This window comes from Motacilla alba, chromosome 3 (genome assembly GCF_015832195.1).
Source record: "Motacilla alba alba isolate MOTALB_02 chromosome 3, Motacilla_alba_V1.0_pri, whole genome shotgun sequence".
Lineage (NCBI taxonomy): Eukaryota > Metazoa > Chordata > Aves > Passeriformes > Motacillidae > Motacilla > Motacilla alba.
In genome coordinates this window covers 29,648,312-29,662,397 of record NC_052018.1, presented here as the reverse complement: position 1 = coordinate 29,662,397, position 14,086 = coordinate 29,648,312, and the positions used below count along the sequence as shown (strand labels likewise).

Here is a 14,086-nt window from a genome sequence, read left to right as displayed (position 1 = left end):
CTGAATTATTCATTTCTAGATCTTTTGGTTAAGGAGGTAATAAATCCTCACATTGGTAAAAACAACTGTAGCATACATCACAGGAATTTTCTACTTTATGATTAAATGGACTGTTTTCTTGTTTTCCTTCTTCTGTTTACTGATCATTTATCTCTTGCACTGCAGCTTCCTTTGTAAGATGACACAAACAATATTGTATTTAGCTTTGCTGTTCTAAAAAGTGGGGAATAAAAGACTTACAGCTAGCACAAAGCTTGCAGCAGGTCAGTTCAGATGAGCCAGATGTACTGGTCATGGAGACTATCTGGAAAGCACCACAAGCAGCACTGTCCTGGGCAGCAAGTGTACTGATACTGCCTAAATGCCCCCTCTGCCTCTGAGACTGTGTCAAGAACCTTGGTTATCTGAACACCACACCTGGTCAGGGCTAAGCAAATAAAACCGGCTTGGAAACAAGGTTGTTTTGTAGTTACAGAATAAGTTTTCCATCAATGTCAAATCTCTTGGCTCTGCTGCAAATCCTTGTGATTTCCAGGATGACACGAACTCTTTTTCCAAAGTACTAGCAATGCCTAGATTTACAGTAACAGAAAGTTTAGTTTGTATCAAGGATTCAAACACAACCCTAGGAATTAATTTATATACACAACATGAAAACAGAGGTTCAGACACTATGTCATTTTATGCAGTGATCTCCTAATTACATCACTGAGAGCTTTTTGAAGTGACAGTACCAGCCTACTGCCTTCAGGGAACAAGAGACTGACAGTTACAGGAATGTTAAGACCTCAGTTCTTGCCTCTCATTCTGTAAGCAGCATAGTTCTCTTTGAAGCAGCTGCAGGATACCTGCATGAAGGAGAGGTTACTATCTCTAAAGGAAGATGAAGCCCTCATTCAAACAGAAGAGTGGTGAGAAGTTGAGTAGCAGCACTTAAGAGCTTCTGCTGCATCAGATGACACTGACTTATGGATACACAGGTCTGTATTTAGGTGTAGGAAAGAGAAGGCAGAAAACTGCAGGAGCAGGGGGAACATGGCATGCAACACAAGCACAGTTGTCCAAAACATCCCAGCCTGCAAGTATTGTTTAGGGAGCAACTGCAAATGACCATACAGTCTGTAAGTAAATGTGAACCTCCTATGCTTCAAGGACACGTTGGGGTCATCACGCCTCTCACTACGGTCAGATGGCACATTGCTTTGGGACATCAAACAGCCCTCACAAAAGCTGCAGTACTGAGAGGGCTACCACACCACATATGGAGTAGGCAATAACAATAAAGGGAGAATGAATTTACTGTTCTCTTAATTTGCTCTGTTCCTTACGATACTTACACGCAAATATCACATGATGTCCTGCACCATCCATTTTCTTCAAAGAACAAACCTAATTCAAACTGCTTTAAATAGTAGGGACCTACTGTTACCACTCCCCCCTCCCCCCAAAAAAAGAAAAAAAAAGCAGAAAAAAAAGAAAAAAACTGGCTATTTCTGTCATGATATTTTTTGCTTTCCTGATCACAAAAGCATGCTTTACATGTTCTGATTTCCAGAGACAGAAAGCAAGACAGACATTTTTCACTAGTGACAGAACCATCTAAATACTTGTTTCCTAAGAACAGTTTAAAGTCTTAATTGTGTGCCAAGGAATATTTTGTAACTTCAGCTCCCTTCAACAGCTATTCAAAGTTGAGACAGTAGCCAAATCCAATAATACTGTTAAATAAAAGACAATTGAGATACCAGAACATAATTTAAACATTTAGAGCTTAATAGCAATCATAATTGTAGCTACGTTTCTCTTCACAGAGAAATGCAAGGCACAATTCTTCCCAAGAATATTTCTGAGATTCACATTCTCTGAACCTCACAGAAAGGAAAAACAATTCTTATCATTTGCTGTGCCTGTGTTTGTACAAAAGTAGAATGCAATATGGAGATTGTTTACCCAAAGTCATGGCCTTTTGTTTCCTTGGCCTATCAGGGCCAAGTGTGTGTCTGTGTGTGTATGTGTGTGTCGGGACTGTCAGCTGACCGTCATGAGATTCTGTGCAGTTGTGTGCAGAGTTGAGTGCTTGTCAGATTCAGTTTAGATGTAATGTAATATTGTGTAATATAGTATAAAGTAATTAGCATTCTGATAAGATGGAATCAGATGCATCATTTCTCTCTCTCCCTTCTGGGGTTGCCTCTGAATTCGATAAATAATACAAAATTAAAACTGAAAATAGGCATTGTTATAGTGAGAATGTATTAAAGATACCTTTGTGTCATGAGGACTGGCTTAACCCAACTCTAATAAAATACTCTGGTATATGGTGCTGAACTGTAGATGCTCAGATACTCATTTTAGCATCTTGTAAGTTATAGGGAACCCCTTCCATATATTACAAAGACTGTTATACAACATTCCATATCAAATGCAAAATCACTTAATCTATTATTACAGACATTTCATCTATATATATAATCACTTCAACTATTATTGCTATATTAATTTCAAAAGTACAAAATTATTAATTATATACAAAAAGCCTCCCCAGAATTTTGGTAATTAGTAGAACATTTCCGTTCCTTTAATTGCTTTCATTAGAGTTATTTGTTCATTTTATTAACACCAGATGCAATAACACAATGCTAAAAATAAACATGCATTATACAACAAATTTATATTTTTCAAAAAATGTTCATTACAATTAGTGTACAATTAATGAATGCACATATAACTCTTTTCCTCCACCTTTAGTGAACTACTGCTTGAAACAGAGAAAAGGGAAGGAAGAAGAAACCAAACAATGCTATTCAGCACCAGTAGAAAGTCAGATCTTTAACATTCCTGTATATCAAAAACATTTTATCTGTGTCACTAAACAGGTAAAGTTTACAATAGTCTCATTTGAAGATGTATTGATTTATATTTACAATACTTTATAGTCAATAAAACATTTTAACAATATTTAAAAATTGTTGAAATTCATAAAAGTATTGCAGAAATTTATAACATTTACTTATTTTAAGTATATACAAGGAAGTCCACGTAAAATTGTCCACGTTCATCTGAAGGAACTGACGGAGTAAGGAACCATCTTAGTACAGTTTGCAAAACCCCAATTATTTGAAGGCAGCTATCACTGAACATTTAAAAATCCTTAGTTGCCATTTGCTTCTGAAAACAAAAGTTCTAGTCATAAAATTAGAGTATGTAAACTAACATGTTTTTGAGATCAGCAGACAATATATTCCCACAGGCATAACATATTTAACAATGACAGTAATGATTTTGTGGAAACCTGTTAAGCTGTAGCAGATATAGTAATTTTCAAATATCCAGTATTTTAGCAGCTCATTGTGTTTCCAGTTAAACTTTCTACAGTGCTAAAATACGACAAGTGAACACGTAAGACACTGTTAGAATTTTAAAATCCAATTTATTTTTGGCATCTAAAGCCTCTTGTAAAATGTAGCCAAGTAACATCGACTTTTGTTGTCTGAAAGCCAATAATCAACCAAACAAAATTACACACTGTGCTTTAATCTCCAAATAATTAGGTACCCAAAATTAAGAAAAAGTAATAGAAAAGTAAAAAGAACAAAATAAAAAAATATTGCACAGTCACATTACCTAGAAAGTAAAGTTGATGTTAAAAAGCCCTAAGTGTGGATGATATAAATTATCTTCCATATAAAAAGTATAAATATCTCTTAAAATACAGCTGCAGCTATACTTTAACACCACACATTATCTGAATTCATCTGTTAATGAGGTAATAACCGAGTCTCTGACAATGCTCTTCTCTACTGAAAATATTTTAGGGCAGCAACAAGAAAAAATTTTTCTAAAAATATTTCTGAATCAAGGACAGCAATGTGTGCAGCTCTCCCTATGAGAGAATCTGCTGTATTGGGTAATGCATTAATTACGTTATAACGAACCAAATTACATTCCTTGTTTTGAAGAACTGGCAGAAGCAGGTTCTGGATCATTTCAGCATAAATTGGTCCTGTAGAAGAAAAGCAAAGTTGTACTGTGTGAATTGCCAGAAACAAACACAATTATTTGACCTTGAACGCAGAATGAACACAAGCCAGAGTAAGAGATGTAATGAAATGTGTTATGCTGTGGTTCTGTTAAAATAGAATATAAAGAAAGTTTAATTTCCTCTAGAAATGTTGGAAAAATAATTTGAAGCTATGAATTTCAGTATTTGTACATTTATAGTGAGAATGTACTTATCAGTATTAATTTATTACATTACATAAAAGTTATTTGTCAATATATAATACTAGAATGCAATTGTGCTAGGATATCCCAACAGTAAGTACAGTAAGTGGATACAGTAAGTGCTAGGATATCCCAACAGTAAGTGACCCTAACTGATTATGGAAAAATAATGTGCTATTATTAAGCCATAGCTAAATACAGCCCGGGGCTTGATGCTACAATTTGATATCCTCAAAAATCAAAATTACTTGTCCTTCCTTCATGAAATAGTACATGAAGGGCTGTGTCTAGTTCACCTAACTTTCAGCGAAGTCAGTGAGCTAGAAACCTGTTCAGTCTCATCTCCATCTGCATGTAATAGAACAGTACAGATACAGAAAGCAAGCCAGCCTCTACATGGATTTTCTCCCTCTACTACTACTACAAAGTAATCCCAACATTTCTTAACACATAATAGAAGTGCCACTGTTAAACAGCCAAAATTAAATGGGAGGAGATTGATACGTGTGAGTTTTAACCAGAGCGGTTTGTTTATTTTGCAGGATATTTATTACCTGATTGTTTGTCCTTTAAAGCTGTTTTACACATCTCAATGCGGGCAGAGTGATAAGGAACATAACGGTCCTGCAGAGATCCTACTAACACAATGTTTTTGAAGTAATGAAGACCTGCAAGAAAAAAGGTATCACTCTTAGCAAATCCTCTGATCTATTACTACTGAATAATTAAACATTTTACAACTGATCTTTGGCGCTAATTTATTACAGGATCTTACAAAAAAAGGGAGAAAAAACAATTACAATAGGTAGAGCTACAAAATAATGAGATGTTTGGTACTAGCCTTTCCTCTGTACATATTTAATAGACATGGCCATGGCTCAATTGTAGAGTTTCCCATTAAACTGGGTATGGTTCAAACCTTCATCTTGTTTCTTAGGAATACAGTGGTTGGTTTCTGGCTATACAGAAGACAGTAAAGCCTCCACAGGGCTTAAAGAAACCTAAAGATGGATGGTGCCTTGTCTTCACTGATGTTTCAGACAACAGCTGCATTAGAACTCGTGCCTAGCACCAACACACACATGATATTGCCCACCTAGTGCAGGTGCCTCTCTAAGGCACTGCCTCACTGAAAGGTTTAACCAGCTCAAGCGCAGGTGCAGAATCTGCCCAACACAACCCTGAAGTATAATTAAACCTTTATAACTAGACCCAGACTTCCTAATTCTGGAACAAACATGCTCACAGTAGAACAATGCAAAGGTAGGAACCCCCAGTAATGACAGAGTTACAGCCCTTAAAGACATTGAATTTTTACATTTTTTCTAGAAAGCTGCAGCAGATTTCTGGTGCTGCCCATCTGCTTTAGGCCAAACACAATGGAGCACTTTAGGAAAATAGTTTGCCTTAGAACAGCCCCTTCTGAATATCATATTTTAGATATAAGTATCATAAATCTTTCATTACAATTAAGTGTTTGATCAAAATCTTCAGCAGGAGCAAAGAAATTATATAGGGTATTTCATAAGATAAGTGAGTTTTACTGTTTACCTATTCTTCTTCCATTTTGGGGTTAAGCAACACGATGTGTTTAACATGTATGTTCTTTGGCAAATTTGAAATCTAGAGTCACAAGCCACCATACAACTATGTAGCTGAGACCTTGACCCTCAAAACACCACCTGCTGGATCCACAGCAAGTTTTAGATTTTGCTGCCTTAGAGATTTTCCCAGATGCAAAGCCAATGTCCAAAGAAGACACCACATGAAGCAGTAACAGCTGTTTCTTCATCTTAGACCCCTATTTAACTATATAATTGCAAAAATCAACAGAAGTTGCAAATTCAGGGCTACACTTCTCAAAAGTGTTGTCAATCTCTTGCATTTACCCTGGGGTTAGGTGACTTCTGGAAAGACTTATGTTTATAATCATTGTTGAGACCAGCACACAAATTCCCTGTATTGAGAATCTGAAAACAGGAATTGTGCAGGTTGGGGAATCCCAAATGCCTCTCACCTTGTCTATGAGAGTCAAGCACAGCCAATGCTGTATGCACACTGAGTGAAGAAAGAGATGGCAGGACAGAAGCAGGCCTTGTACAGATATCAAGAGTTAAAGGCACCAACACCTACATTGTACATACAGTATATTAACTCACCCCTCAAAGGAAAATTTTCTTCCTTCTCTATAAGGGAAGCATAAAACTTACTTTTTTTTCTCCTTATCTAAAATCATTAATTTTTCACATCTCTTTCTCCTGTCTCCCCCAGCCTTTCCTTCTCTCTTACACTGACCTCACTAAAGGACCTGGAAACAAGATGGTGTAGCTGAGGCTGTGGGCCAAAATACAGCTCTTTTCCATTTCTTTGGTAAGAAAGAAAGAAGAAGAAACTGAGCCTGAAAACTTTTATATTCCTTTTACCATTTATGTGGAACAAAGTCTGAAATGCACATTATGACTCTTGAGACAATGCTATTCAGGTCTTTAAAAAATCCTGTCATATAAAGGTCTGCCATCACAATATATGTCACATTTCTACAACAGACAACAGTACTCAAACAGGAGTGTCTCTAGTCATGTTGAGATACATATACATAAAAACCAGGGAATATGAATTTTTTTAAAGCCAACTGATTAATTAATCTGATTATGTCTTAGCAGGGGTCCCACAGTCTTACTCAGTATCCAGTGTGTAACTTCTCACATAACTTCTATTTATATTCAAATATTTCTTTTCAAAAGATAGCAAAACTAGATTGAGTTCACCTTTAAACACAGTTCAGCTTTAAATATGACTGTATCATCAACAAAATCACTTTGTGATAGTAGATTCTGAAGAGAAGGGTAAAAAACCCCCAAGTTTTTCTAAAATAAATTTTTGATCAATATTCCTACCTTATGATTTTTCTTTTTGCTCCTTCCTTATTATTTTCTGCTTCTTCCAAGTCCTGTAAATTTTATATTCAAGCACCTCAAGAGCTATATGTCAGTCTTTTCCTGCCCATATATTTGTACTTCATTGCTCTTAACAAAATTGCACCTCTGACAACCTAGAAATATTTTGATCTGGGAGTGTGCCCAGATTTTTCACAGAACAGCACAAGCATCTCTGGCTCCACAACTGCTTGACTGACACACATTCACATGAATGTCAGAAGAATCCTCAATAATTTTATAATGCTTAATGGAAACTACCCCCCTGCTGGCACATTACCCACTGGCAAACGCATTCTTGGCCAACAGTTGAAATAAGGATATTCAACCCAGAGAAAACTGTATGAATAATCTAATCTGGGATTTAGCTATTATGCTAAGTACAACTTCTCCTTCCTTTATGAAAAAAAGTTTTTGTTTTCCCTGACCATCTTAATGAGGCAATAAAAGACTAGTCAGCAAAAACTTTAAAGTAGAATTTTAGACTTATAGTGTAGGTAAGAAAGGCAGATACAGGAACAGATAATCCTAAATGTGTATGAATGTACTTGACTTACTACACAGTGGCTCATAGATAGATATTTTAAAAATCCCCTATTTATCTATTGGTGCAATGGCTGCACTCAAGTTCTGATCATTAGTAAGGAAGGAAAGTCTCAAAGTAATATCCTACTTCTGTAACAGAAATGGTTCACTGTTCACTTTACTTGAAGAATACAGGACTAAAGTAACTGTTAAATATTAAAAGTGAAACAGAAGCTTTTTGAAAATAAGTTCTTTTTTTGTTAGGTTTCCTATTCACATTTATACACGGTTGTCTTTAAGAGATAGGAAGCATTAACAAAGCTTACCTGCTTTTTTACTAAGTTTATATAAGAATGTCTGTCGTGGATCTGAATGGTCTCGACACGTCAGTTGCAATAAAGAACCAGACTTCTTCCATTTCTGCATAAACCACAGTCCTGCATTGTTAGGTACAACATGAGTATAGATCCACAATAAAATATAAAATCTAATTAAACATAAGTATAGTATGTGAAGTTCATAACAATCTCTCAGATGCTGATTTTACTTTTCATGTAAGCATTGTCAAGCTCAGAAACAGTTTAAATTTTCATTTTCTTTCCTATCTACACAATGAAACATGAAGGCCTTTATTTCCACTAATGTACATGCCTGCCCACAAAAAATAACTTCCACAAAATGTAAATACAGTAATGTTAGCCAGAATATACACATTTTATTTCAATACTCAATATAATATTAGAACATTTTGATGTTCAGAAAACAACAGGCACTACTTCTCCAATTCCTAAACTGAACTCAATAAATGTAACCTGAAAAAAGGAAGCAGAATCTTCTCACAGGAATATCATAGTAGAAAGTTTTGTTTGGTACAATTTCTCTTTATTAGTCAATAATAGGTGGCTAACTGACTTTTCAGGAAATCTTGCCTCCCTCGCCATGCACATCTGCAGGAACATACTGCAGGTTGTAAGGCATTTTTGAAAGAGAAAAGATACATTAAAATAATTCTAAACTAGTGTATTTTACATAATTGTTTGGCAGATTAAGTATATTCAAGTTCATTTTATTATAAATTGAGCTCAACAGATTAAAACTGGAGTTTATTTATGCTGCAACCAAAAATCTGAACCAAACATACTGGAAAATACTTAGGCCAATCACCTCTTGCACATCCTTTTATTGATATTTTATTTTTATAACCCTTCTCTCTGCTTATGACAGTGAAATATGCAGTTTCTCACAATCACAGTAATGCAGAAATGTGCACCCCACATGAAATTGCTAAGTTAATTTCAAATACAATATTTCCCCTAAACTAATACTACTGAAAATAATACTTCACCTGTATTAACAAGAGCACTGCTGTTGTAGAGGGTACCAAGATGTGGTCCAGACAGAGACAGGAAGGTATGAAGTTTATTGAGGTAATACTTAAATCGATGTCTTGTGAGCACTGAACGGATTATTAAATTCCCCAGTGAGTGTCCAATAAAGCTGTTAAACAGAAAAAGCAATATAACATGGAATTTTATAGCAGGATTTTTTTTTCTTTTCACAGAGAAAAAGAAAGCCAGTGTCATGAAATGCTAAAAGAGCACAGGAAAAAATTAATGGAAAGTTTCCATTCAGACCTGTATTTTATGTTATTCAGAAGGCAGAGCTTGTCCATGTCTCTCAAGCTGCACAAACTCATTACAAACATGTTTTGAACTCCCCCAGAAATATTTATTACAGCATTTTTGAAAAGCTAACAAAACCAAACTATCCTTCCACCGGCATATACCACCCAAACCCAAGATTATTTCTGGGTTCATGTCCCCTAGCACCAGCTATTAAGAAAATATTTTATGAGCTTTGCATGACTGAAATCATCATTACTTTGGCATGTGATGGCACTCAATATGATAAATGTATGAGCCTTCCTGAAACAATCTAGTGGAGACAAATTCCAAAGGTAGTCCTAATAGGGATAAAAACACCATTACTTAACTGAACCTGATTATTTAAAAACAGAAGCAACATCTCAGATCTGCTTAGCAGACTGACCAAAAGAAGTGATTATCAGGTTGAGCAAGCAATTGAAGAATATGTCTTTGTCAGGACAATAGTACTTTTAGGTGTTTCCTTGGTTAAGCAATTTAAGAGAAAGATGGATGGGACTCTTTAGCTTCTTGTATCTCAGGATAAATATTACTTAATGTAAGGTGCTTACTGTCATATACGCAAGCCTATATAAAGCATTTCTTTAAAATGGACACTATGAAATTAAGCAATTCTAGTTATTATGCTTACAGATCCCTGCTAAGATCAGGACCACACCAGACCAGGCACTGACTTAAAGGAGACCAGACTCACAAAGTTAGAAGGAAAAAGTGCCTTCTTGCATTACAGATGCAACCCCAGGATATGGTGAAACCAGAAAACAATCCAAAATTATGTACAGTAGAACTATCACTGCTGGATCACATATGACCTACAGTATTATATCTCTAGGCTCATCCTTCCTGTTTGCTCTTCATCCCTACAGTCATCAACAAAAGTAGCTAAAACAAAGCTTCCTGTACCATCTGTGTAAAATACAGTGCTAAAAGATTACTTGACTGTTCAAATGCTTCCCAAGCAAGAATCATTGCCTTGGAAAATATCAATTTAAAGGCAAATAAAAAAAATTCAAACAATTGGTTATAGAATGGCAGAACCACCCTGAACTCCTAAAGTTGGAAATAATGATGCATTTCTGTAATAGAAAAAGTTTTTTTGTTCATTATTAATACATATTTTAACCATGCATGTATATTCTTCTCAGTTGCTTTTACTACTAGATTTCCAATATTATGTATGAGAAATTCTTTGCTTGAGCTTGCTGTATTTGCTTAACTAATTTTGAAATGAAAGATTATGTATCCTCTGTGGTGTCAGCACAACAGCAGTGCATTTGCAAAACAAAACACTGAGCTGCACTCTTGAATACTAAAATTTAAAACTATTCCATTGGAGGACTAGTTTTAATAAAAATCCACACAAGAACAACAAAACCACAGATTTCTTTAAGAACAAGTAAATGCACACAGAAATTGAGTTGATCCTGAAGATGATCTATGTGATGTAACTGCTTTTGTGTAAAAGAGATTGTTGTCTAAAGAAGATCTGAATATTAGCAGAGATACTCTCTTGACAGTTCTCCTACAATTCAGACAGTATTTACTGAAAGTCATAAGGGGATAAGAAGCTCTTATACTGTACCATAACAAAGGGCATTTTCTGTGAAAAAACCAGCAATTTTTGAACAACAAAAAAAAAACAACAACAACAAAAAAAATCTGTCAATTCTATCCTCCCTATGAGTACAGGCATACCTAACCAAAACTTCAGAAACTTTAAAGATCAATTTTGAGGAAAACTGGAAACTCACAATCAGCTATGTGAATGTACCTCAAAGACTAAACACTTATAGTTAATTTGAAAAGCCTTAGAAATATAATAAAGGTTATAGTAATACATTGTGATCCAATTCAGATGCTTAGGAGAACACAAAATAAGCCTTAAATTTGTTTTTCAATAGAGAAGGGTTTTAAAAATTGCTCAAATCAAAAAGGGGAGGAAAAGGAAAATCCTTCAAATAGGGTCTTGAAAGTGTAAGACAGGAATGTAATCCATCCTACTCATGGGATGCTCTGCAAAAGCAATGAACACTAGGTGGCAATATTACAATCTTCTGAATATATCATTAACACACTGAAGTTAACAGAATTACAGTTTTTATACATGCTTTATGATACAAGTCTAACAATTCAGATCATACTAGAACATCAGACACAGGAAAACCTCATTATTCTGTGCCAATAAACAAAAATCCTGTCCAATTATAAAAATTCATGGAAGGAAGAAAAATCAGTTAAGATTCATAATCAATGAGGTGCTGACACAACAAAGCAATGTTTTAATATATGCATAGCATTAAAAACTTTCATTGTTTTTTTTTTATGAGCCAATGTTACTTAGGGAAGAGGATGACAAGCTGATTAATCTACCCAAGGTCAAAGCCCAATGCAAGTAATCGGAAATTTACGTAAGACCTGACATGTGCAAAATGGTTTCTGAAACTACACTGTAAGAGCAGGTGGTTTATTCCCCAGCTGCCTGGTTACATGGAGGGCTTCCATCCTCATAGATACTTAAAACATGAACGAGTACGACTGAGCAATCTGACATGCTTCAAAGTTGCATTAACTTTGATGGTGGCATTAGTATGACTGGTCCCCTCAACCTAATGCCTCCTGTGATTCTTTATTAAACAATTCTTTTATAAGGCAAATTGCATTTGTTTTGAATCAAGCTTCCAGCTCATGCTTGCTCCATGCTTGTTGTGAGCAGATATTTTGTTGAGAGATGAAGGAATGTGTTAGTGAATTGCTGCAATAGCTGGTATTAGATTTGCAGGTACCAAAAATGTTTACCGAAGCTGATACTATTCCAGTGGTACAGGGAGTGTCTTTTCTCAGTACAGGAATGAAGCACAGTAAGTAGGATTTCACCATTACTTGAGAGCATGAGACTCTGCATTTATCCAAATAAAGGGCAGAATCTCAGAACATCTCTGGACTTATCCTGACCTGAGTTGATTTAATTTGTTTAAGCTGTGACAACAATCATCTGCCAGTGAACAACCAAGTCAGGTGTAAAGTTCTTTTAGTTTCACTACAGTTCTATTAATAACAAGTAGTTATTCTTTGTGCCCTGAACAGTGTATCACCAGAATGAAGTGTGGTGTGTACAACTGTAGGTACAGGTATCATCTGGCAGAAGTCCCCAATGGTCTATTAATGGTCACTGCAGGAGCACAGTTGTGTAACTTAGGAGAAAAAGTCAGCATTAGGGGTAACAGAGAATGGGAGGAGAAAAAAAGAGTAAATGGGAAACAAATAAAGGAGCATATGTGCCTACTGGAGATATAGAAATATGAAACTAATCTATCCAGACCCAAGGCCAAGGAAGCTTCCACCACGAACATCACTGTCCTTATACTGAAGCCTGGGATGCTGATGTCCAACTGCTTAAGCAAGACAGAATCCAGCCATCTTAGGATGTTGGCTTTTTTGCCATACAAAATCACAAATCTGGAGACTGATGTCTATTTTGACTGGTTATGGAGCAGCCCTTGTAGAGAGAACACTTCCTTTAGGAGACAGGGAGATTTTATGAGGAGAAACCAGCATCATTCAGGACACCACAGGTAACTACTCCAAGGGCTGTTTTCTACAGTGGCATAACCAAAATGAGGCAGGAAAGCATTGGCTTCTTGAGCAGAGGATTTCTCAGCAGTACTTTCCCAGGCTTTCTGGGTTGTCCCTTCAAGGCCTTGCATAGAGGCACATACCTTTCTAACAGCTCTCTCATGTAAACTTTCTCATAAGAAAAGCTTAAGTTGAGAAATGAAAACTTCGGCTTCAATAGGGCCCAAAACAAGTGTACACCTCAAAAAGGAAACTAAAATAAAAATTCCTAAGTTTGTTTTTTTCTTTCAAGTGACGAGTAACAAATAAAAGTGAAAAATATTTACAAATCAAAAGTCTTATGGGAGAAGCAAACCAAAAGCAAACAAGAGCTCAGTTCTCAGGTATTAACAATGAGAAGATAAGTGGGTGGGTTTGCTCATTACAGCCTTCGGACAACAGCATGGGAGAGAAGATCCTGGTGTATGCAGGTGGGTTACAGAACTCTTCTCTCCCATACCAAGGGTGCTACCATGTAGTCTGTGAAACAAAAATATGATCACACAGTGCTTTTTTAATTTTTATATCATCAGTTTAGACAAAATTAAGCATGTCAAATCTTGCCTAGCTCAAAACAGAAACATTTGTTTAAATAGTGAGATTATGTTTAAATGTTTTAGGTGTTTCCTCCAGCTGAACAAGGCCTACCAAACACATGTGAATGCACAAACTTGTCAGAAACACACGTGACTAGCAAGTCAAAAAACCTTCTGGATGTGTAATTTGAAGGTGCCTAAACAATTTGATAAAGTCAGGCTTGAATTTGCTCCTTTCATCTATTGATGAGCTAACTCCAGCAACACTGCTGAGTTAGTAAGGTAGTCTGCCCAAATGGTGCACTCTACCTTGAGAAAATAAATGCAACAGGCATTCTGTGGAAGTAAATGTAAAAGAAAACAGAAATGTATAGACTGTGGTAAGCTCTCTAATAAGATGTAAAACATGCTCTGTAGCAGACGAAACAATCAGAACACATAAAAAATAATGAAATATATTTTCATGCAGCTGCCCTTCAATGTCACAGGTAAGATGAAAGTGCCCTGTGTGTGACAAGAGTCAGTGGAATGGAGTGACAAGACAAACAGTCTGCCATGTCATACTTGGTGAAGGGACTATAAAATCAGA

At 35.9% G+C, this 14,086-nt stretch overlaps 1 protein-coding gene across 6 annotated transcripts in view; it reads right to left on the bottom strand.

The window, feature by feature from the left end:
* Positions 1-3,410: 3,410 nt before the first annotated feature.
* FAM135A (family with sequence similarity 135 member A) overlaps positions 3,411-14,086 on the bottom strand; it is a 79,694-nt gene continuing 69,018 nt past the window's right edge. For 5 of the 6 annotated variants that reach the window (XM_038130270.1, XM_038130271.1, XM_038130275.1 and 2 more), the window contains 4 exons: positions 9,031-9,182; positions 8,012-8,122; positions 4,779-4,892; positions 3,798-4,003 (listed from right to left, as the gene is read on the bottom strand). In XM_038130270.1, coding sequence (XP_037986198.1) covers positions 3,798-4,003; positions 4,779-4,892; positions 8,012-8,122; positions 9,031-9,182 — 583 coding nt within the window. Of the gene's footprint in view, positions 4,004-4,778; positions 4,893-8,011; positions 8,123-9,030; positions 9,183-14,086 lie in introns of all 6 variants that reach the window. The other variant, XM_038130273.1, reaches the window with a different exon arrangement.